The sequence below is a fragment of the Ovis aries genome, chromosome 16 (genome assembly GCF_016772045.2).
Source record: "Ovis aries strain OAR_USU_Benz2616 breed Rambouillet chromosome 16, ARS-UI_Ramb_v3.0, whole genome shotgun sequence".
In the NCBI taxonomy this organism is placed as follows: Eukaryota; Metazoa; Chordata; class Mammalia; order Artiodactyla; family Bovidae; genus Ovis; species Ovis aries.
This window is the reverse complement of record NC_056069.1, coordinates 59561694-59586781: the sequence shown is the minus strand read 5'-3', so window position 1 is coordinate 59586781 and position 25088 is coordinate 59561694. Positions and strand designations below refer to the sequence as shown.

Genomic DNA, 25088 nt, shown 5'->3' with positions numbered 1-25088 from the left:
CCGCAGGGTAATGGCAGATTCCTGGCCTCTGGAATCTGGGCCAGGCCTAGGGGACTCCAGGGCATAGATTTTGCATTCTGGATTGTGTTGTGGATTCCAAAGTGCTGTAGATTCCCCAAGCAGATCTACAGAGGCTGGAACTTAAGGCACAGAGGGGAGACTGTGAACCCCAAAGAAGGTTCGGGACCTGGAGCAGGGTTGAGCACTATGCAAATGGGTCAGGAAATAAGATGCTTTCACCAGACAAGCTTCCCAGAATTCAAGGCTCAGCAGAAAACATTTTACATTGTATTCATTTTTCCATGAAAATTTTCTAAGAGGAGCTTTTCCCGGTTTAGCAAACAGAACGCAACACATAAATTTCGGCACTTAAGGATGTTTAGGTTCCTTCCTACATTGTTACCCTATAAGCGGCAGTGTCAACAGCAGAATACAAAAGTAGACATCAGGTCTCACGTTCGCCATGGTCTGCTGTAGGAGCTTGCGAGCATGGATCTCCTGGCCCTGTCCCATGGACACATAGCGCGTTTCTATTTTTAGTCTCTTCCCCAAGGCGATGATGGAGTCTGTGGGGTCTGAGCCCATAGACAGGAGACAGATGAGCGGTGTCCGAGGGTCAGACTCCTCCCATGTCCTTTCCAAGTCCAGGATAACGGCTTCTGCATACTTTTGTCCCATGGAGTCCATGATGTATTTACGGGCCTGCCGAAAACAGCACACAGGTCACCAAAACTAGCTCCAACCCCTTCTTATTCATAATTCAGTGTGGTTCCCAAAATTCATTTTTGCAGATTATTTCAATGATGTCCACAGTAATCCCGCCAGGAAAATAGGGCAGAGGTTGTTTGTTTGTTTTCTTGTGGGTTAACCTCTTTTTTTGCTTTCTTATTTGTTTGAATCCTCACTCTATCTGCCAGCAACATGAGACCCAGGTTCAATCCCTGGGTCGGAAAGATATGCTGGAGAAGGGCATGGCATCCCACTCTAGTATTCTTGCCTGGAGAATCCCATGGACAGAGGATCCTGGCAGGCTACAGCCCATGGGTTCTCAAAGAGTCAGACACGACTGAGTGACTAACACTTTCAGATTTCACTTGCCCAAAACATAATCGTACATTTAAAAGACCAGAACCCAGGTTGGTCAAATCCTTGTCTGGGACCTCTTTCAATATACTGGCTGCTTCATACTATACAGAAGGTTTAAAATATTTGGCAACTCTATTACTGAGGATGCTTTAAAGGAAAAGTGTGTGTGTGTGTGCATATGTGCTCAGTCATGTCTGACTCTGTGCAACCCCAGGGACTGTAGCCCACCAGGCTTCTCTGTCCACAGGATTTTCCAGGCAAGAATACTGGGGTGGGTTGCCAGGATCACCTCTGTGTGTCCTGCGCTGGCAGGTGGGTTCTTTACCACTAGCGCCACCTGGGAAGCCCAAGGGAAAATTATAAGCATTCAAATAATCAAGTAAGTAGTACAATGCCTGGGATTGAATGGATGCTTAACAGATAGATAATTACTGTTAAATGACGACTTATGGAAAGAAATGTATCGAATACTTATTGAATTACTTAATTAATTTTGAAGGTTTAACCGAACTGCACTTGGAGCACAGGATGCCACATATTTTTGTATCTCGATATCCAGTTGACCAGAGCCACTGTGGAATCCCCTAACATAAGTATTAATATAAACAGTTCCCTGGTGGTTCAGACGGTAAAGAATCTGCGTGCAAAACAGGAGACCTGGGTTTGATCCCTGGGTCGGGAAGATCCCCTGGAGGAGGGCAAGGCAGCCCACTCTAATATTCTTGCCTGGAGAATCCCACGGACAGAGAAGCCCAGCAGGCTACAGTCTATGGGGTCACACAGTCGGACACAACTGAATGACTAATGTTTTTACTTTCACACATTTTTTACAGCCTTCTGAAAGGTACTTTAAAAGTCTGGTTGACATTCTTTGGCATCTCCAAAAGTCTATTTGTATACAAATTCATCACAGCCATTAAGCAGTGCGCTTGGTGATCAGAAATGACTTCATAGCCTGGATGCCCAGGTGTACCACAGACTGCAGTTGTTTCTCAGCCACAGGTACCTGGTACAGCCATCACCGCAGCATCTCTCAAGATCCAACTGCTTTGTCTTCTAGTCGAGCAGGAGCTCAAACAGCCAGTCTTGTCATAGAACTCATCATTGATCTCACACGGAAATTTCTATTCAAGCTATGAGCTAATATACTGTTCCCTACATCAGGGGCCAAGTGGTAAATATTTTATATTTTGGTGGCCATACATCTCTGGTGCAACAACTTAACCTATCACTGTAGCATGAAAGCAGCTATAGAGAGTCCATAAACAAATGAGCCTGTGGTCCATTAAAACTTTATGGACCCTGGAATTCAAATGTTGTATAATTTTTACATATCACAAAATATTGTTTTGAGTTTTTTTCAAGCATTTAAAACTATAAAAACCATTCTTAGCTCAGTAGCTATACAGAAACTAGCAGTAGCACAAGACATCCTCTGATAGTACATTGTCCTTTTAACCAGGATTTTGACTGTGTGCAGTCACGCTCAGCTGAAATGCTGAGAATAAGCCTAATGCTCTTACGGGGAACAGGGATTGAATATGTCTACAGTGTAGACCTTCTCATCTGCTTCCCAAGAAGGTGTCTGGTTGAAAAATCACACAAGAAATCTAATGTGAGACTAAGAACCTCAGAGGAGAGAACATGTTTGCAAGGGGCCTTCTAGATCTTGCTTAAGACTTGGATGTTATCATAAGCACCATGGGAAGCCATTAGAGGAAGAGCATAATGATATTTCCATTTCTCCTAGAATATACAAGATGGGCTAGGGTGGGCGAGGTGAGAATGAACTAGAGAAGACTCGTTAGGAAGACATGCCTGTTGTCAGCCTAAGGATTTCAGGCCAGGATAAAGATAACAAAGTTACAAAGGACTGGGAGACATTTAAATTTCCACATTTACCCCAATAAAGTGTGAAAAGAATTAAAAGGGGAAAAAAGGAAGGAAAGAAGAGAGAAGGAAAGGAGAGAGGGAGGCAAAGAGCGAGAGAGAGAAGGGAGAAAAGTCTACTTGAAACTTCTACATTCCCCTTAAATAAGGCAACTATTTGACAGTTCATTTGGACAAGATAAAAGGAATGAAGTTGAGAAGAAAAATCAAAGGAAGGGGGTGATCTCAGGGCCCTGAGTTGAAAAATTCATTTTTCTTTTCTGAATAAATCATTGAATTCAGTTGTTTCCAAAGTACCTAGGAGGACTGGGAGTTGGTTACTCCGAATGTTTTTAACAGTGCTCTGGAGAGTAAAGGGGAAAACTCCCTACCTTCTATGAGAAACTCCAGCCTACTGTTATTTTATGACTTATTCTTAAAAGTCCATTAAAAAAATCAATGTCTGGGAATAGTAGCATTTAACTTTTAGCTGTGAAGGCAAGACAACACAAGTCTGTTTCATGTGTATACTTCCATGATGGAAGCAGATGAAAAGTCTTTGAAAAGATGGATCTTCTGGAGGCAGGGCTTATATTTAAACCTAAGTATCACTCAAGGAATTTTATGCAAAGCTTCTTTCTCACATCAAGGTTTACAACACATCCCAGGATAACGACTGTGGGTTTGGGAACTCTGTACAGCCCTGTAGACTTTCTCTTTCCTCTCTAGTAACTGAACAGTTTTCCTACTCAAGAAATACTACATTGAAAGTGAAGTAGCTCAGTCATGTCCAACTCTTTGCGACCCCATGGACTGTAGCCTACCAGTCTCCTCAGTCCATGGAGTTTCACAGGCAAGGATACTGGAGTGGGTTGCCATTTCCTTCTCCAGGGGATCTTCCCGACCCAGGGATCGAACCCAGGTCTCCCGCATTGCAGGCAGATGCTTTACCATCTGAGCCACCAGGGAATACTACATTACTACTGGCAAAATGGAGTTCCCTATCTTTTCTGAGTTAATGTAAAAATGATATGGAAGAACAATGCATTACCTTTATGTTATACCAATGTGCCCACCTTAGAAACGTAGTTTCGACTACCTGAGTGAGTGAGTGAGTGAGTGAAGTCACTCAGTCGTGTCCGACTCTTTGCGACCCCACGGACTGTAGCCTACCAAGCTCCTCTGTCCATGGGGTTTTCAAGGCAATAGTACTGGAATGGATTGCCATTTCCTTCTCCAAGGGATCGTCCCGACCCTGGGATCAAACCTGGGTCTCCGGCATTGTAGACAGACACTTTACCATCTGAGCTACCAGGGAAGTTAACTTCGACTACCCTACTATTAATATATAGCACAAGGGAAAACAAGGACAGTGCAATCTGTTTGTAGGACATATATTAAGCTAACATTAAAGATGCATTTCAATATACAGTAGGTGCAGACAAATTTTGATTTCACTTATGCAAAGTACCTAGAAGAGTCAAATTCATAGAGTCAGAAAGTACATTGGTAGATGCCAGCAGGGGGTTGGGGGGCGGGGATGGGGTGGGGAAGGAAATTGAGGAATTAGTGTTTAATGGGAACAGAGTTTCAGTTCAGAAAGGTAGAGAACTCCAGAGATGGATAATGGTGAGACTTGAACAACAATGTGAATGTACTTAGTGCCACTGGACCGTATAGTTACGTGTGGTAAAATAGTATGATTTATATTATGTGATTTTTACCACAATTAAAAAAAAAACATTTAAAAAGAAACAAAACAAAAAGTAGCTTCCTCATTCACTCTTATTGTACCACTTAGGCCAAAGAAAATTAGTAAATCACTTAGCCACATGTACACCTCAGTACATTTTTCCATTTTTCACAACTACATTGTTGGAAAATTATACAGAAGCTCAAATGAAAATTCTCATGGGGGTTAACATTTTAAATATTCTTTAAAATTTAAAAGGAAATTCTCCTTTAAAATATTCTCTTATTTTTTAACATATGCACTTTTTACCTGGGCAATGGTTCTGTCGGGACACCAGGATCTAATAAGGAGAAGACGTCGAAAGCAATCAAGAGATTTATCATAGGCGTTTGGAAGGGGTTCCTCCTCAGGGTTTTCCTTATCAAACCAAATTTTCCACGTTTTCTCATTTCTTGATATCTGAAAATACCAGTGGATAAGAAATGTGTCACACCACAGAAAAATCTTTCAGTAAGACTTCACAGATATTTTTCTGATGATTCCAGAATGTGTGAATGATATCCTCTGTGTGTGTGCGTGCTCAGGTGTGTCTGACTCTTTGCAACCCCATGGGCTATAGCCCACCAGGCTCCTCTGTCCACAGGATTCTCCAGGCAAGAATATGGGAGTGGGAAAAGGAAATGATATCCCTTGACTATTTTTTAAAATTTTATAGCCTGGTACCAAAAAGTCTGAGAGTCGAAAATCAAATGTGATTTGCTCTAAAGTCAGTCTGTATTAACACCAGCCTACAGGCCCCTTTTAAAGGGAGAACTCTGCTGTGTCATTTTTTCTATCCCTTTGTGGTAAAAACTCTGTAAAGAATAAAGAGATCAATGGAAATTCATTTTCATTATTTTAAGAAAATCTGTTTTGATTCATGAGATCTCCCATGATCAAGAATCAAGTCTCATTCACTTATGTTTCCTCATTTCCCAGGATCATTCTTGGAACAAAAGAAGACATTTAATACATGTTTATCATTGAAGCTTTCTGGTCAATACTCTACAATCTAGAGTCATTTGAAATATACCACTTAATATCATCATTAAGTGAATAATCACACTTGCTTCATTTGGGCAACTGATAAAGGGGAAGGAAAAAGACAGTTCATTATCCTTTGAAGCTTACAAAAATTGAAAAGAGATAAACATTAAACAAACAAACATCTCACAATCACAGAACAAGTCAGATCTGCAGATAAACATGATCTATGTTCTCTGGTATATTTCCTTTGACTAAGCAACCTAAATGTCCATCAACAGATGAATGGATACAGAAGTGGTGGTACATGTATAAGTGGAATATTTTTCTGCTGCTGTTCAGTCATGTCTGACTCTTTGCAACCCATGGACTGTAACCCATGTAGCTCCCTCTGTCTATGGGATTTCTTAGGCAGGAATACTGGAGTAGGTTGCCATTTCCTTCTCCAGAGGATCCTCCCAACCCAGAAATCAAACCCACATCTCTTGCACCTCTTGCACTGAGAGGCAGATTCTTTACCACTGCACCACCTGGGAAGCCCACAGTGGAATATTATTCAGCCATAAAAAGGAACTGAATTGGATCATTTGCAGTAATGCAGATGAACCTAGAGTCTGTCATACAGAGTGAAGAAAGTCAGAAAGAGAAAAAGAAATACTGTATATTAATACATATAAGTGGAATCTAGAAAAAAACGGTGCAGATGAACCCATTTGCAGGGCAGGAATAGAGACACAGATGTAGAGAATAGACATGTTGACACAGAAGGGCAAAGGGAGGGTGGGACGAACTGAGAGATTTTGGATTGACATATATACAGCATCATGTGTAAAACTGGAGAAGGAAATGGCATCCCACTCCGGTATTCTTGCCCAGAGAATTCCATGGACAAAGGACCTTGGTGGGCACCAGTCCATGGGGTCACAAACAGTTGGACATGACTGAGTGATTAAGCATACATACATACATACATGCATGTGTAAACAGATGGTTATTGGGAAGCTGTTGTATAGCACAGGTTGCTTAGCTTAGTGCTCTGTGATGACCTAGAGGGGTGGATAGGGGGTGGGTGGGGGGGAGGTCTAAGAGGGAGAGGATATATGTATACATATAGCTGGTTCACTTCATTGAAATTAACAACATGGTTAAGCAATCATACTCCAATTTTTAAAAAAAAAAAGGCTCCAAATGTATTTCTCAGAGGTGTAATCAAAGGAAAAAGGCATATGGGTTCATATTCAGAAAGTATCACATAAGAATAAAAATGACCTGTTTCGGTCACAAAAGACTACATTTTGTGGAGGGATTTCAGGTATAAAATATAATCTCCAAAAGACAGTTACTTCAATAACAAACAAGGTACAGGAAAGCTCACTAGGAGTTACCCCATAGGGGAACAAGCTAGAATTCATTAAAATCTCCCAAAGAAAAGCTATTTAACCCAAGAGAACAGCTTGCACCTAAATTACATGGTCATCACCAGGCCTAAGCCAAAACATAAAAATATAGCTTAAGCTTTCCATCAATCTAAGCTGGCAAAGTTAAGGACCAACGTTAGGACAAATACCATATGATATCATTTCTAAAGGCTTCCCTGGTGGCTCAGGTGGTAAAGAATCTCCCCACGTTGCAGAAGACCTGGGTTCGATCCCTGGGTCAGGAAGATCCCCTAGAAAAGAGAATGGCTACCCACTCCAGTATTCTGGCCTGGAGAAACCCATGGACAGAGGAGACTGGCAGGCTACAGTCCACGGGGTCCCAAAGAGTCAGACACGACTGAGTGACTGACATACACATCATTTCTAAAATGTGATACAAATAGATTTACTTATGAAACAGAAACAAACTCACAGACATAGAAAACAAATGTATGGTTACAAAAAAGGAAAGGGGGTAGGAGAGAGAGAAATCAGGGGTTATAGCAGATATAGGCTTCTACATACAAAATAGATAAACAAAAGGGTCCTACTGTACAGCACAGGGAACTAAATTCAATATCTTATAATAAACCCTAATGAGAAAGAATATAGTGTGTATGTGTGTGTGTCCATGTGTGTGTGTGAAACTAAATCACCTTTCTGTACACCAGAAAATAACATAACACTGTGAATCAACCATGTGTGAAAGTGTTAGTTGCTCAGTCAAGTCCGACTCTTTGCGACCCTGTGGACTGTAGCCCATCAGGCTCCTCCTCTGTCCATGGGATTCTCCAGACAAGAATAGTGGGTATCCAGGGGATCTCCCAGACCCAGGGATCAAACCCAGGTCTCCTGCATTGCAGGCAGATTCTTTACCGTCTGAGCCACCAGGAAAGCCCAATCATACATCAGTTTTAAAAAAGGACCAGTGTTTGGACATCTTCTGGTCAAAGCCTTCAATGTGCAGCTGAAGAAAGCAACCTTGCTATTCACGCAACTTCCTGCTGATCATCAGATTTTCAAGAACCTGTTTCTTGACTTGTCTCAATTCAAGTTGCCATAATTCCAATATACACACAATTCATCCAAAACTGGCTGTTTATGAAAGTACAACAATTTCTAAAAATAAAAGGCCAGGTGTTTGTGTTAGATTCATACCCAGATGCCTAGCTAAGGCAGTGTAAACAGGGAGAGGAGGAAGAAACAGGAACTAGAGGCAAGAAAGGATATTTAGCATTCAGAGGCAGGTTGTTCCTATTTCTCGTCATTCAATCTATAGGAAGATGACAAAACTTCTTGACCATATCTAATCTCTCTCTTTTTTTTTTTTTCCGAGAAAAGCAATACTAGAGTTTCATTTTGAGTAGAAAAACAAAAAAAAAATTGAAAATAGCATGATTTTATATTGTAACAGCAATCTCTTAAACTAATTGAATCTGTTTTCCCACTGGTAGATCTCCAATTGGTGATACTGACATATGGCCCAGGACAGCATTAGTTAAACTTCCTGGGCAACTAATTTCTTCCTGAAGACCAGCCTGCCATGGGTGGAGTGTACTTTATCAGAATATGAATAAGCCATGAGGAAGGTCAAGCACTGGTCATTCCATTTTAGGAGTGACAACAGTAAGAAATCTTTCTCTTCCCCAAACAGCCAGGGATAAATCAGGAAGCTGCCCACTGGGATATTATCATAAGTTTATTCAAAGCACAAGTTACCTGATCAAGGACATCAGAAAACTGTCTAAGTTTGCTGAGTTCCACCAAATTTAGCCAGGTCATGTCCAGGATCCATTTAGATGGTTTAGGAGGACAGGCTTTCAAGTCCAAGGAGGCACCACCTTTCAAGTTAAATATATTATGTTAATAAAATTTTGTTTCTGTACAAACAATATCTATATTTAAAAAAACTATTTTAATATCAATTCTTTTACTACCTTAACATTTATTAAACTCAGAAATACAATCATAGTGATGAACAAGCTTTAACATTTAATAAAGGAACAGACAGTTTCAGAAAAACACATTTATGGATCAGTGATATAGGTCTGGATCCAGGTAAGTGGTGCATTCTGTTTTAGCTACACCTGGCCAAGGTGTGTGACAAGTCAACTCATCTGTCTGGGACTGTGTATTCAAATACATACAATGGGAATAATGACACCGAGGTGTTTCCTGGTGGTTCAGACAGTAAAGAATCTCCCTGCAATGAGGGAGACCCAGGTTCGATCCCTGGGTCAGGAAGATTCCCTGGAGAAGGAAATGGTAACCCACTCCAGCACTCTTGCCTGGAGAATTCCATGGGCAGAGGAGCTTGGCAGGCTATAGTCCATAAGGTCACAAAGAGTCCAACATCACTGAGAGACTAACACTTTCACTTTCACTTCAGGTGTTGTGATAATGACAGAAAAAGCATAAGGTGAGTGTGAAGCACTCAAAACAGGATCAAGGACACAGCTGAGAGTCACTAAATGAGCAGCTGTTTTCAGCATTAAGAACTGCCGAATATTGACACAAGCTCATTTTAAGGATGAGTTTCACCATCAGATGGCATCACCAACTCAATGGACACGAGTATGAGCAAACTCCAGGAGATGATGAATGACAAGGAAGCCTGGAGTGCTGCAGTCCATGAGGTCGCAAACAGTCAGACATGACAGACCAAATGAACAACAACATTTTAAGGAGAGAATTTATCTAGATTTGTTTGTAACACTACCTGTGTTTAAGAGATTCTCCTCTATGAACCAGTATATTATTTACATCCATGTTGAGCACATCCAAGGGCTCTGTGCTACGTTACTTATTCTTTATCAATCTACCCACAACAAACATTTCCATTGGGTACTGACTCCTATCTCTTTGTTGATAATTCATCTAACCTCATATAACTCTCATAGCACCATCAAATAAATAAATGACAGCTAAAAAATGTTACTTTGGTCCATCCCAGAAAAACTAAATGTGTGAACAATCGTATTTTAAGTCAAAGCAAGAGCTAGAAAGTCTTCTATAGGATAAAATATACCATTTAATAAATAACATCTAGTAAAATGCTTCAGGGAAAATATGCTCTAAGCATAATTCTTCAAAGGATATAACCAACCCACTTGGCTACAATCTTTTTTTGAACAGAGCAAGTCATAAACAAACAATAATACTCAAGATATTTATTGAGGCAATCTCTGCTTTATTCAGGTACCATCAACCCCATGAAATTGCTGTCTTTTGCCAAAGCCATCTTAGTAGACTTCCAAGGTAAGTGGAACAAGACGTAAGCGAAGTCATTTCAGTGAAAATATTAGCTCATAAAATCAAAACAGATTGCTTGAACACCAGGGAGCAGTTAAAGAACTAAGCACAATGGCACTGTGTTGAAAAATGTCCCACCAATTTCCATGGAAAATGTCCATTTTCCAACAAACTGAAAAGAATAACATATCCACCACATGGTTAGAGAAAAGACTTTCATGAAAAAGAGGGTTCCTTGAAACTACAGCATTATTCATTGTTTAATAGAGGGTAATTCTGTCATGAATATCTTGGCTGCCCCAGAAGAGTACAATGGGCCACAAAGAATATTGTAGTGGAGGGTGGGGACATATTCCTGGATCATATGGCACCAGATTAGATGGACTCCCAAAGAATGAACAGCTGGGACAGCAATAATTATAAATAAATTCTAAAGATGATTGAGAATTAAATCTTTATGATTAAACTTTGTAAAACTGAAACATGCTTATAATGATTCATACAAGCTGTACCACACAATCATGAAGTGACATCGCTAAGGCAGACTGAGAAAGACCTCTGGACTCACCTTTTCCCATCTTAGAGATGAGTATATTAAAAGATCAGTATCAAAACACTATTTCTATCTAAACACTTTCAACTAAGTGATTTTAAAATCCTTAAAGAGGGAGTTGATGTCTTTGGGCAGCTCTCACCAACATAGCTAACAAAGGGAAATCTTATGAAGCCCTGTGTCCTAAAGGAGCATAAGAAACAGGTGCTGAATGCAGGAAGTCCACAAAATCCTGTCCAACCTATGCAAGCCTCAGACAAATCAAAATAAATTTAAAAACTAAAGATAAAATAACAATGCCCATCATCTGCTGAGCATATTCTATGTTCCAGGGTTTATATAAATTATGTGAATTCTCAATAAGCCTATTATGTAGATATGACTATCCTTGCTTCATAGCTAAAGCAACTTAACCTTGAAAAGTTGAAATGACCTGCTCAAAACCACTTATTCCAAAGTGGAAAAGCCACTATTTTCCCTTAGAGTCTTCCCAACTTTAAATTCCATGTTTGTTTTGATTATGCCAAGCTGTAACATACTTTACAGTATCTCAACCATTTCTGGATGTCAAGGTCAATGTCATTCCCATGGAGAAAGGCATTTTATGCCTGAATTGAGGATGTCAGGAACAACTTTCCCATAGGAAACTCCATCAACTGAAGGGCCAGAGTCACTGAGATCAGAAGTCAGGGATATACAAAGAACTCACTGAAGAAGGCAACTCCTATACGTACACGTCTACCTAAGGTGATGTCTCTCCAACTATTCATCTTCCATGTGCTCTGATTTAGGAAGCTTGGAACATAAAGAAACAAGGGCAAGGGTTCAAGGATTAGAGACAAAGAAGAGACAGAACGAGATATCATCCCCAAATCACACATTCTAAGTTTTCATGTCCAAATGATGAGTCTTCATTGCCATTATAAGCTTTGTATGCATTGTTGTTCGGTCACTAAGTTGCATCTCACTCTTTGCGACCCCATAGACACCAGCATGTCAGGCTCCTCTGTCCTCCACTATCTACTGGAGTCTGCTCAAACTCATGTCCATTGAGTCAGTGATGCCATCCAACCATCTCATCCTCTGTCATCCCCTTCTCCTCCTGCCTTCAATCTTTCCCAGCATCAGGGTCTTTTCTAATGAGGCAGTTCTCATCAGGTAGCCAAAGTATTGGAGCTTCAGCATCAGTCCTTCCAGTGAATATTCAGGACTGATTTCCTTTCGGATTGACTGGTTGGATCTCCTTGCCGTTCGAGGGACTCTCAAGAGTCTTCTCCAGCACCACAGTTTGAAAGCATTGATTCTTCAGTACTCAGCCTTCTTAATGGTCCAACTCTCACATCCATACATGACTACTGGAAAAACCATTGCTTTGACTAGATGAACATTTGCCGGCAAAGTGATGTCTCTGCTTTTTAGCATGCTGTCTAGGCTTGCCATAGCTTTCCTTCCAAGCATATGTATATAAATATGCATCAGTATGTATGTTAAGTGTGACTCTGACCTACACACTCCCATTGCGCCCTTCCCTTCTGCCCCCACAGGATCCTCTTCAAGTTCCTCTGCAAATCTACTCTCCATGTAGGTGAAGTCATGAAAATCCACCCCTTGTCCAAAGATAAAGTTGTTTTATCTTTAAAGATAAATCTCCAGGGACTTGCTTGGTGAGACTTCGAGCTCCCCATTCAGGGACTGGGTCAGTCCCTGGTCAGGGAACCAGATTCCACATGCCTCAACTAAGAGTTCACATGCCACAACTAAGACCCAGTGCAGCCAAATAAATAAATAAATAAATAAATAAATAAATAAATAAATAAATATATATATATATATATATATATATATATATATATATTTTAAAGTAAACCTTTCTTTAGAAATGTATGGTATTGGGTTGGCCAAAAAGTTCATTTGAGTTTTTCCCATAACATCTTATGGAAAAACTCCAAAATCTTTTTGGCCAGCTTGCCTGGAAAATTCCATGGACAGAGGAGCCTGGTGAGCCACAGTCCATGGGGTCGCAAAGGGTTAGACACAACTATGCGACTAACTTTCACTTTCAATCAGTTCAGTTCAGTAGCTCAGTCATGTCCGACTCTGTGACCCCATGGACTGCAGCGCGCCCGACCTCCCTGTCCATCACCAATTCCCAGAGCCTGCTCAATATTGGCTAGCCTGATAGATTATTCAACCTGTGAACAATGCTGCAACAGACACAGAGGAAACATGCATGGGATGAGTAGCACGGTCGCTCACCACTGCTCAGCCACCGTGTTTGCTGTGCTTTGCCTCCATCACACTGGAGACAGTACGAGGCTCCCTCCCTACAGAGGCGCTGATGCCAGCTCCTCTTCCTTCGGCACTTCTCTAAACATCCCCAAGGCCAGCACCCCCTGCTCCTCCAGGTCTTGGCTAACCTGTCCATCTCTCAGGAGTCCCACTCCATTAGAAATCCCATTAAACATCCCATTTAAAATGTTAACACACAATGGAGTGTTACTCAGCCATTAAAAAGAATACATTTGAATCAGTTCTAATGAGGTGGATGAAACTGGAGCCAATTATACAGAGTGAAGTAAGCCAGAAAGAAAAACACCAATACAGTATACTGACACATATATATGGAATTTAGAAAGATGATAATGATGACCCTGTATGCGAGACAGCAAAAGAGACACAGATATATAGAATGGACTCTTGGACTCTGAGGGAGAGGGAGAAGGTGGGATGATTTGGGAGAATGGCACTGAAACATGTATACTATCATGTAAGAAACGAAGTGCCAGTCTATGTTTGATACAGGATACAGGATGCTTGGGGCTGGTGCATGGGGATGATCCAGAGAGATGATATGGGGTGGGGAGGTGGGAGGGGGATTCAGGATTGGGAGCTCGTATACACCCGTGGTGGATTCATGTCAATGTATGGCAAAACCAATACAGTACAGTAAAGTAAAATAAAGTAAAAATAAAATGTTTTTAAAAAATGTTGACATGCCCCCTCACTCCATATACTGTGTAACTCCCCATCTTCCTTATCCTTCTCTGGTTTTTTTCCTCTCACAGTGTTTATTAGCTTCTCTCATACTACACAATACATTTGCTTATTAAGTGTTCCAAGTGCCTGTTCTGTGTCCCAGCACACAGAAGGTTCTCAACAAATATTCACGCAGGGACTTGCCTGCTGGTAGAGTGGATAAGAATCCGCCTGCCAATGCAGGGGACACGAGTTTGATCCCTGGTCCTGGAAGATTCCACATGCCATGGAGCAACTAAGCCCATGATCCATAACTACTGCTCCCATGCCCTAGAGCCAGCAAGCTGCAGCTACTGAACTCATGTGCTGCAGCTACTGGACTCACGTGCTGCCACTACTGAAGTCTGTGCACCTACAGCCTGTTCTCCGCAACAAGAGAGGCTGTCACAATGAGAAGCCTTCTCACCACAACAAAGAGTAGCCCCTGCTTCCTGCAACTAGGGAAAGCCCACGCAGAGCAACAAAGTGAAAGTGAATTCGCTCAGTCATGTCTGACTCTTTGCAACCCCATGGACTGTAGCCTACCAGGCTCCTCTATCCATGGGATTCTCCAAGCAAGAGTACTGGAGTGGGTTGCCATTTCCTTCTCCAGGGGACCTTCTCCACCCAGAGATCAAACCCAGATCTCCTGCATTGTAGGCAGACGCTTTAGGTAACAGAGAAGTCCCTAGAGCAACAAAGACCCAGCACAAAAGATATATATATAGAGAGATAGATACAATAAATAATAAAATGCAAAAAAAATTTTCATTCAATAAATGAACAAATAAAATATCTCTCATAAGTGCAATCTTCAATGAAATGCAAGGAAACTACTACTAAAACACACATACGACCCTCACATTAATTTGTACAACTGCACCCATGCACAATGCTTTCTAGTCTTATACTGACCTTTAATAAGGGTGAGAAACTCTTCATGCTTGACTTGGTTCCTCTGGATGTCAATCTTCAGGGTAAGTAGCAGCGTGAACAGGAATTTGTGCTCCTCATACAACCCCCGGGCTGTGTACTTAAAAACCTCGTAGGTCATGTGCTCAATGATATTAGCGATCCTCTTGCTTGTAATTGGGCTCTTGACAGACCTGGAGGTGAGAGCATTTAAATCAGGTTTAGCCCACTGCCCTTTTCAATTGTTCTTAAAAACAACGTCTTTGATGGAAAATAAGTAACTCTGGAGGACCAATTCTTATTTTATACGCATCATTAGTAAGCCTCTTAAATCTGAAATAACAAGCATTCTCTCAACACGAAATAACGTAAGAGAATCCTTCACATCATCTGAATCAATTTTTACCCACCAAACATCATCACTCACAACAACATCTGGGGAATTTTCTTGTTAAATAGAAACTTGTGAACCTAAAGGAATCAATCAATGGTTGGTAGAGCTTTTTCTCTGATCATAAAATAACAAATAAGAATAATAATTCGTTAACATACTGGTAATTATGCCAATTTAGATTAAAAAAGAAGAAGAAGCTTAGTAGCAAAGGTGGGGGGCGGGGAAGTTATCAATGTAATATCATCATTCTATCCCACATACACCAAATTCAGCTTGGCTTCCTGAGTACAGATATACCTGGCCAAGGAAAGGTCAAACAAGCCAAGAAATTGGCGGAGCGAAGTCTGATACATCTCATTAACCAAGCGCATCTCCGTGATGAGAAAGTAGAGGATGCTACCCCGGGTGGCAACTGAAAGACAAAGACCAAGGTTGCACTTGCGATGAGAGTGGACAATAAATGGCCCATGCACAGATCAGTCTGAATGCTAAATGAAAACAACAAGGGTCATAAGTCTTAGCAATGACTATCTACCAGCAACGGGCATCTAGAGCAATGTCATCATATACATTTAATTTTTCTTTATAAACTCTGTAAAAGTAGCCTGCTGTTTGCCCTCATTAAGTAATACTTTCCATTTTAGAATCTCTAGATCCCTTATAAATACATTTTATTACATTTTCTCATAGGTAGAGAAGAAACCGGTGGGACAGCACAGGTTGTAACACCCAGCAAACTGCATAGGCACTGTAAGGACCTCGTTCTTAAGCTCCAAAAGAAGCCCTGACTAACCCTGGCCTCAGGTTGGCAAACCAACGCATCACAGAGATGATGCTCCTGACTGTCCACCAGTAGATATTGTTTCGATTATTTTTCCACAAGGCATGATAAATTACTAAAGGAAATTGAATTATTTTAGCAGGCTCCCTTTATAACCCGTAAACAACACTGATTTGCTGACTCATGAATAAGACTGGAGAGTTTCATGAGACCTTCCTATTAGGAAGACTACAAACAAAATACAGGCTTATTGTTACCAGTGATAAACAACTAATAAACAGCCCACAAATGCAGTATGGATTACTCCAACTTCACTAATTTGCAGTCAGATGTCCTCCTCTGGTTTAAATTTCTGGTTTAAAAATAAGTTCATAAGAATCTTAAGGAATTTGCCAATAACATGAATTATAGTACTTAGAAAATTTATACCATCATAAAATTTCTTCATCTCAATTTTGCTGAATATTTAAAGAAATGGCATAAAACATAAACGGCCACCCCACATCGCATAATCATTTTCATAACATCCTTCCTTCGGTTTCTCTAATTCTCATTTCTTGCTTCATTTTCCTGACATTTGTCTTTCATTACCAAACTCACCGGGTCTATATTCCTCCCGGGCTGAGTTAATTTGAATTTCTGTCTCAGCTGAAATTTCCAGCTTCTGTGTCACCTCCTCAGCTGTCTTTTTTGTCTTACTCAACACAAGGATGAGACTCTCATCTTCCACCAGGGACCCCTGGGTGCTGGTCAGACGGTAAAGCAAATTATCTTCCAGCTCCTTCATCTTCCTTTTGTTTGTAGTTACATCTTCCATGAGATGAGTTCTTTCTTTCTCCAATTCCTGTTAATTTGCATAAATATATTTTCTTCCTTAATTAACAGCTATCATTTATCCATTCCTTAAAAAGTTTACCTATTGGGCTCTCTCAAGTTCCTGCACTGTAGTTATCATTTTTGACTGCAGGAAACACAGACATCAAAATTAGAGGAGATGAATTCACAGAGGAAAGAATTGGTGGCAAGCAACATAAAATGTGCTAAAAATATTACCAATGCTAACAATTGGTATTTATTTATTTATTTATTTATTTCCTAAAGTCAACTCAGCTTTAAGTGACTTTTGTGATCATATTTATTCCTGTTTTGGTGAAACTGAAGTTTGTTTGAATATAACATATGCAGCTCAAATTAAATACATTTCTCTCTGCTTAGTTTCTTGCTTAAAAGAGCTCTATTGTCATTGGAATGTGATTATTTTCAACTTGCCTGTTGAAATAGTATCCAACTCTGTGAAAAGCAAGTGTCCAAAAGTTAGGCAGGCAAACTGTGCTGTTACTGTGGGTACATATAAATTGAAAAATCATCTGGATTTGAAAAGGAAAGATGCTGTTCTCTTAAAGAGAAGGGAAGTTCTGAATCCTTCCCAAAAGACCTTTGTAGGAAGCTGGGGAGAAAATGGCTTTGAGAGATTATTGTCCTGATTGGCTATTTCTTCCATATAAGGAGTCTGGAGAAAGAGAGACGGTGAAAGAGAAGGAAAGAAAAGATGGGGCTGGTGAGGGTGGAGGAAGGAGGAAAACCAGAGACAATGGTTTTGAGCCATTGACAAACCAGAGACAATATGCTTCAGGCACCAGGTCAAACTGTACATGAAAGCCAAATTGTACTGGAGGTTAATAAAAGAATCAAAAAAGGGAAAGACTATGAGGAAATAGAATTTAAAATGTGCAAAGAAGGACTTCCCTGGGGGTTCAAAACCATAGAGGGCATGCGCGTCCACTGCAGGGGACAAGGGTTTGATCCCTGGTCAGGGAACTATGATCCCCTATGCCTTGTGGTAGGCCAAAAAAGATTTTTTTAATAAAAATTAAGTGGTCAAGCTGCATCAGTGAGAAACCCAAGAATAAGATATCAAAAAATCAAATAAAATTTAAAGAGAAAAATGCGCATGTGCAAGTTTGCTTGGAGACCTTTCTAAATATAGCGTCCATTGAAAAGGTGCCTACCTATGTTTAGCTGCATCACTAGTGAAGCTATGTACATTTCAGTATAAGTACAATTTGGGAAAACTAGGGATAAATGCAGGTGCCTTGAATGGGAAAGCACTATCAACAGTTTAGGTCCAGCTACCAGGCATATGGTACCAAGATCATGTTGACAGATTGGCTTCAGAAAGGTCCATACTCAGTTAGGTATTCTAGAATGACTCAGCAGGTTTTGTAGCTTCTATATCCTACCTGGTTTAGGTGGTGGTTTAGTCACTAAGTCGTGTCCAACTCTTGTGATCCCATGGACTGTAGCCTGTCAGGCTCCCCTGTCCATGGGATTCTCCAGGCAAGAATACTGGAGTGGGTTGCCATTTCCTTCTCCAGGGGATCTTCCCAACCCAGGAATCGAACCCTGGTCTCCTGCATTGCAGGCAGATGATTTACCAACTGAGCTGTGAGGGCAGCCCTACCTAGAAAACTAGAAATCTAAAGTTATACACAGCGATGAATCATATGAAAACATATAAAACATAATGAAACTATTCACTAATGACATGATTATTTACTTTCTAGTATAACACACAATTTACTCAATAGTTATGCTCCAAGGATTTTTTAGTTCATTGACACATTCTCCAACTCTTAGTACAGTGCTGGTATATGGTTGGCTTTCAATACTGCAGAGTGAATGACTAATCACTCTAGCCCTTTTCAAACTGATAAACTGAAACATGTTAGGGCACCAGAAAATCTAGTCATGTCTTAGTGCCAGAAATACAGACATGAAAATTCTGCCTTTGTAACAAAACCCACAAAGTTACAAATAAAGGTCCTGATAACAAAATTGCATACAGACAAAGAGCAAAGAGCACTGGCCTCTACAGTCCAGCTAGTTATTCACCATTGGTTAAACAATTAGGTGGATGGGACCCTACCAGACTCCCAACTCATGCTCTAAGCACAGTGAGTTAGGTCTAGAACATTCTAGAAAAGAAAAATTCTCTCCTTAAGCAAAACAAATGCTCCTTAACTAAACAAACTTGTATCAATTCTTAATTCTTTGAGATATAGCAATGCAATGAAGACTTATCTTTGCTTCCATGTGCTATTTGGTTACATTTGAAAGCTTTCTTACTGGTCATTTTAATTCATTTATTCACTAGATAAGAATCTCAGATTCGAGCTTCTGTAGAAATTAGTACAAACAAGGGATGTTTAATGACTACTATAAAAATCATTTCCATAAACAGTTAACAATAAATGCACTCGCAATATGGTTATACTAGGAAATAAAGTGATAATAAAATTGAATGGAAATAATTCAAATATTATTACTGCAATATTCCTAAATTTTATGTACTCTCATTATTGTTTCTGAGTCCCTAGAGGTAAGGACTCTAGAGGTAAGTCCCTAGAGGACTCTAAAAGTCCTCACCTGAAGACAGGTAAGAAAAGGAAAGCAAAGCAGTGAGAAGAGTGAGGATTTTGACATCAAGAAGACTTGTTTCAGTTCTAACTCCCAGGATTTACTAACTGCATGACCTTCACCATGTTACATAAGTCTATATGCCTCAGTTTCTTCATCTGCAAAATGTACATAAATCAGCTCAGAGAGAGATTGTGCAGGTATCATCAGCAGAGTGGCTGAAACCAGTGCCTGGATTATAATAGCTGCTCAGAATATGTCTCTTATCCTCCACCCTCTTCCTTGATTCATTTCCAGCATGGATTTTTCAGATGTAGTATAACATTTATTTGGAAATCAATAGTTTGAAAAATAAAATTATAAGTCTATACAAAATAAATCACATTTGCAAATGTCACATATCATAAAAGCATAGTAAAGTAGTTGAAATGGGAATTTTTAAAAGGAGAACATTCTAATCTTCCGCTTATAATGCTACGGATTCACGTATTCATGTCTGCTGGAGATAGACCATGGGCCATCAAATCCCAAAACCACACCAAGTCTTCTTGAGTCTTCCTACAAAGTAATGTTTCTTCTGCCCATTTTTTTCCCAATTACACAGCAATTGCCATAATTTAGGTTTTAATTTTTGCTTGGGGGACTGCTCTAACCTGACTGGTCTCCCTGCTGACCTTTTGCTGTTATCACCCCATTTTCTGCCCCAAGTCGTTGAGGGATTTCCCTTTACTATTTGAAAAGGTCCAAAATTTTCAACATAGTTTATAAAACCTGTTACAATCTACATTTCCAATCTCATCTCCCCTTGAGAACTATGGGATTGAGACTAAAATTATGCTCCATGTTGCTTATGAAAACCATTGTTAATAAACACAGTTATTAGTTATGCATACAATAAGGTGCAAAATTACTCCATCCCTGATTTTAAAGAGTTAAGTAAAAGTTTGAACGTTATTGAGATGATTGTGTTCTATTTAATATCATTAACAACACTAATTAAATAAAATTGTCAATTAAAGTAATGCTTATATTCCCAAAGGATTAAAATAAGGCTAAGAAGTACATTTCCCCATAGTTCGATACTAATGAAATAATCTACTTTAAAGTAAATACTACAACCTAAAGTAATATTTGGAATTACAAAAGCAAACTATTCACTAAATACCACCCCAGCTGCCAAACATTAGACTAGAACAATAGTCAGAGGACAAAGAAAGATATCTCTGAAAGAAAACAGAACAATTGCTATTTGCTTTCCATGAGATTTTTAAATGGAAAACCTACTTTGGGATAAAGTTTTAGGCATATTTTCATTTGTAGGCTTGATGTTAACACAGTTCTATTGAACTACAACTTTATTTCCAAATACTGGTCTTCTTCAAATTAATGTGTAGGGGAGAATTAAGCAAAATAATTTTGTCTATAAGCATTTTTCCCAACAAAGGGATTATCTCTTAACAGACAGACAGACACACATACACACACACACAGAATAGTAGACATTTGTGTTATGTATTCTTTATGTTAAGGGCTTCCCTGGTGGCTCAAACGGTAAAGAAACTACCTGCAATGCAGGAGACCTGAGTCTGATCCCTGAGTCAGGAAGATTCCCTTCTCCAGGGGATGTATTCTTTATATTAAGGCTACAACAAAAAATGTTATGTAAACTGTGATCATGTGAAAAGGATTCCCAAATTGAGTAAGAAAGTACAGTAGCGATCCAGGGCAAGTTCAGGAAATGCACTCTTAATTAATTAAATGATCAAAACTTAAGTGGCTCACGGGCTTCCCTGGTGGCTCAGTAGTAAAGAATCTGACTGTCAATGCAGGTGACACAGGTTCAAATCCCTGACTCGAGAAGATCCCACATGCCGTGCAGCAACTAAGTCCATGTGCCAAAACTATTGAGCCTGTGCTCCAGAGCCCAGGAGCTACAACGACAGACCCCACACACCGCAACAACAGAAGCCCATGTGCCCTAGAGCCTGTGTTCCATATCAAGAGAAGCCATCAAAGTGGGAAGCCCAAGCACCACAACTAGAGAGCAGCCCCCACCTGCCGCAACTAGAGAAGAGCCACGCGGCAACAAAGGTCCAGCACTGCCAAAAATAATAAATAAATAAACTTTTTTTTTAATTGAGTGGCTCAATGAAGATACAAATGAAAACAAAAATTCTTTGTGGACATAAAATTCATCTATCACCAGAGTTTTAGAAACAATCAAAGGAAATAGATGGCAGCCTTCCACAGTTCTCATTTTAAAGTATCACTCAGGCTTTCATTCCCAAAGATTCTTCTCTCTGTACCTTGCACTGGTAATTAAAATGAAAGGTTAAACAACTGAACTCAGATTTGTTTCTCCACCAAATGAGCTGGTGATAACAATGTCTATTTAGTGTCTTTATTAAGTTATTTTTCATGTCAGTTCTACCAAATTCAGGTCCTTCTACCTCCAAAAGAATTAAATCACACACCTGTTTGCTCATCTGAAATTCTGAACAATGATGACCCTTGGGGCTTTGCATTGTATGACCAGTGGAGGTTGTTAACTGATAAGAATATTTCTCTCCTAGAAGTATATAACTCTCTTTGAGTTTCTGTCTTATTTTCTAGGATCAAGATGAGAGAGACTCTAAGAGAATGGGTTTCTTTAAAGGAAAGTTTCTGGAGGGCTACTGGTTTGCTGCCTGTTTAAAAAGGTCTCGATACATCACCTTCTGGTGACAACAGGAAGCAGTCTAAATCTACTCACAAGAGCAACATCAAATCAACAATTATACAGGACTTTGATGTGAACTTGGACAGCCCATGCATTTAAAAAGACTGCCTTGAAGCACAGAGAAAATTATAAAGTTGGTTAAAAATCTGCCTTCTTCCAGTCATATGCTCTATGGTTTTCATTTGTTTTTTAAGTAAACAAACCTGAGGGTCTGACAGGCTGGACAGCAGAGCATTCGTGAGACCAGATCCTGCATGATAATAAGGCTCCTCTTCACTGCCTGTATTCCCAGAACACTGGACAGCTGGTGAATTTATGGACTCAAAGACGAGTGGCCTTTCCCTTGCATCATAAGTTACTGTTCCAAGCCTCTTTTCACCACAAGGATCAACAGAGCAGTGAAGGCATAACTCATCCTGACTGAAGAAGTTTACCACCGGTTTCAATGTTTCCCCACATTTAGGGAATTTCTTAGATGCTTTCCAACATCAACCTCATACCTATGGGATTTTCTTAACTTCCAATAGCCCCCTCCTTGGCTCAATAGCATTTAATATTGATATTTTCACAATCACTCAAAAAGTGATCATTGTAAGAGAGACTGCATTGTTGCTAAAGTCAAAGAAATAATTTAAATAGGCACAGACATAATCTTTTATCAACTGAGTCACTAGATGATAAAAAATACCCTGAAAGTACCAGAGATCAACTTAGACCCACTTGCCCAGGCTGCAAAGATTCAGCAGAGTGAGCAGATTCAGGGGCACAGTGGACAGAACAGATGCTGCAAGAGGAAAGGCTTTGGGCAGAAAGCAGGCTACTTAAAACCCAGCATAATTAAGTTCAGCAGTTCAGAGCTGAAGAACTGATGCTTTCAGACTGTAATGCTGTAGGAAACTCTTGAGAGTCCCTTGGACAGCAAGAAGATCAAACCAGTCAATCTAAAGGAAATCAACCATGAATATTCATTGGAAGGACTGATGCTGAAGCTCCAATACTTTGGCCACCTGATGCAAAGAGATGGCTCATTGGAGAACACCCTGATGCTGGGAAAGGTTGAAGGCAAGAGGAGAAGGGGGCAGCAGAGGATGAGATGGTTGGATGGCATCAGTGACTCAATGGATTATGAGTTTGAGGAAACTTCAGGAGTTAGTGAAGGACAGGGAAGCCTGGCATGCTGTCACTGACTCAATGGATTACGAGTTTGAGGAAATTCCAGGAGTTAGTGAAGGACAGGAAATCCTGGTGTGCTGCAGTCCACAGGGTCACAAAGATCTGGACACAACTGAGCGACTTAACAATAACAACAATGAAGCTCACTTCTTGCATAAGACTCTGTTTAGAGAAAAGAAAATAGAGATTACACGTGGTATTATAATGTGGTTCAGGGTAAGATGGCCCTCTGTTATTATAACGGAAAGAGTGTCACATTACCCTGACCACACTTCTATAAGAATCATTTACTGTGAGCCTGGAATGAATTCTGATAGAGATGATGGTAAGAGAATGAAGTGTCAAGACACTCAGCTTTCCCAGGAAGTAAGGAAAAGTCTGGCCTGGGATCCTTACTGGCTTTCCAAGACTGTTCAAAGTCTTCCAATGAGCTTAAAGTGCTCCTTATTTCATTTTAAAACTCTGCTGCAACAATTAAAAACTCAGTCCTGGAGTTGTTTTGTTGCAACTAAAAATCTGAGAAACCAAATTGTGTTTTTCCCAAGGAGACCGCATTCATCTCAGCCGAACAGAAAGAAAGTTGAGAACAAGGATATTATTCAAAGCGCCATCAAAGACCCTTATCTCCCTAAACCCAACACCACAGATAGAAGTAGAGCCTGTGTATAACAACTAACAAGAACCTACTAAAGAACACAGGGAACCCTGCTCAGCGCTCTGTGGTGACTTGAATGGGAAGGGAATCCAAAAAGGAGGGGATACATGTATATGTTTATGTATATATGTGCTCAGTTGCTCAGTCATGTCCAACTCTTTCCAACTGTAGTCCACCAGGCTTCTCTGTCCATGGAATTTTCCAGGCAAGAATACTAAAGACGGTTGCCATTTCCTACTCCAGAAGATCTTCCCTGACTCAAGGATTGAACCTACGTCCCTTGCATCGCCTGCACTGGCAGGCAGAGTCTTCACCACTGTGCTACCTGGGAAGTCCATGTATATGTATATGCATATGCCTAGCTGATTCGCTTTGCTGTATAGCAAAAGGTACACTGTAGAGCAACTCTTATGTTGTTGTTTAGTTGCTAAGTCATATCAGACTGTTTTGCAACCCCATGGACTGTAGCCCATCAAGTTCCTCTGTCCACAGGATTCCCCAGGCAAGAATGCTGGAGTGGGGTGCCATTTCCCTCTCCAGGGCATCCTCCTGACCCAGGGATCAAACCCACATCTCCTGCATGGACAGATGGATTCTTTACCACTGAGCCACCAGGGAAGCCTGTAAAGCCACTATACTCCAATAAAAATTAGAGGAAGGAAGAAAGAACGGAAATAAGAAAGAATGGGAGGAAGGAAGGAAGAGAGGTAGGTAGTAAGTACATAGACAGACAGACAGATACAGGTGATGGATATTATCCTGAAGACCCTCAAGGATGTCCAGGCTCCACAGGCCTTGTTGTTGATTAAGAATCCTAGTCCTTTCTGAAATGAGGCTGTGTCAGCACTAAACTTCTTCAACCATCTCAACTGAGACTCCAAAATTAAACAAGTACATATTTGGAAGGCTGTTATTCCAGTCTGTGGTAGGAACTCTAGCATCAGTTCCTACCACATGGAGGTCATCAACTATGTGAACTGATGAAACTGGATTAAATCCTCTTAATGCAACTTCCACTCTATGATCTGCGTACCATAAATTAAAAATAAACAGAAAAGTGAAATTCAAAGTGTTAAGTCACTCAGTTGCATTTGATTCTTTGCGGTGGTATTTGACTGTAGCCAACCA

General features: G+C 40.3%; 1 protein-coding gene across 3 annotated transcripts in view; it reads right to left on the bottom strand.

Annotated features, from left to right (window-relative positions):
- The window catches only part of DNAH5 (dynein axonemal heavy chain 5), a 313711-nt gene that overhangs the window by 38951 nt on the left and 249672 nt on the right, over window positions 1-25088 (bottom strand). For all 3 annotated transcript variants that reach the window (XM_060400272.1, XM_012097159.4, XM_060400271.1), the window contains exons 66-71: window positions 16597-16840; window positions 15513-15627; window positions 14825-15015; window positions 8809-8930; window positions 4958-5107; window positions 457-702 (exon numbers count right to left, since the gene is read on the bottom strand). In XM_060400272.1, coding sequence (XP_060256255.1) covers window positions 457-702; window positions 4958-5107; window positions 8809-8930; window positions 14825-15015; window positions 15513-15627; window positions 16597-16840 — 1068 coding nt within the window. The remainder of the gene's footprint in view (window positions 1-456; window positions 703-4957; window positions 5108-8808; window positions 8931-14824; window positions 15016-15512; window positions 15628-16596; window positions 16841-25088) is intronic.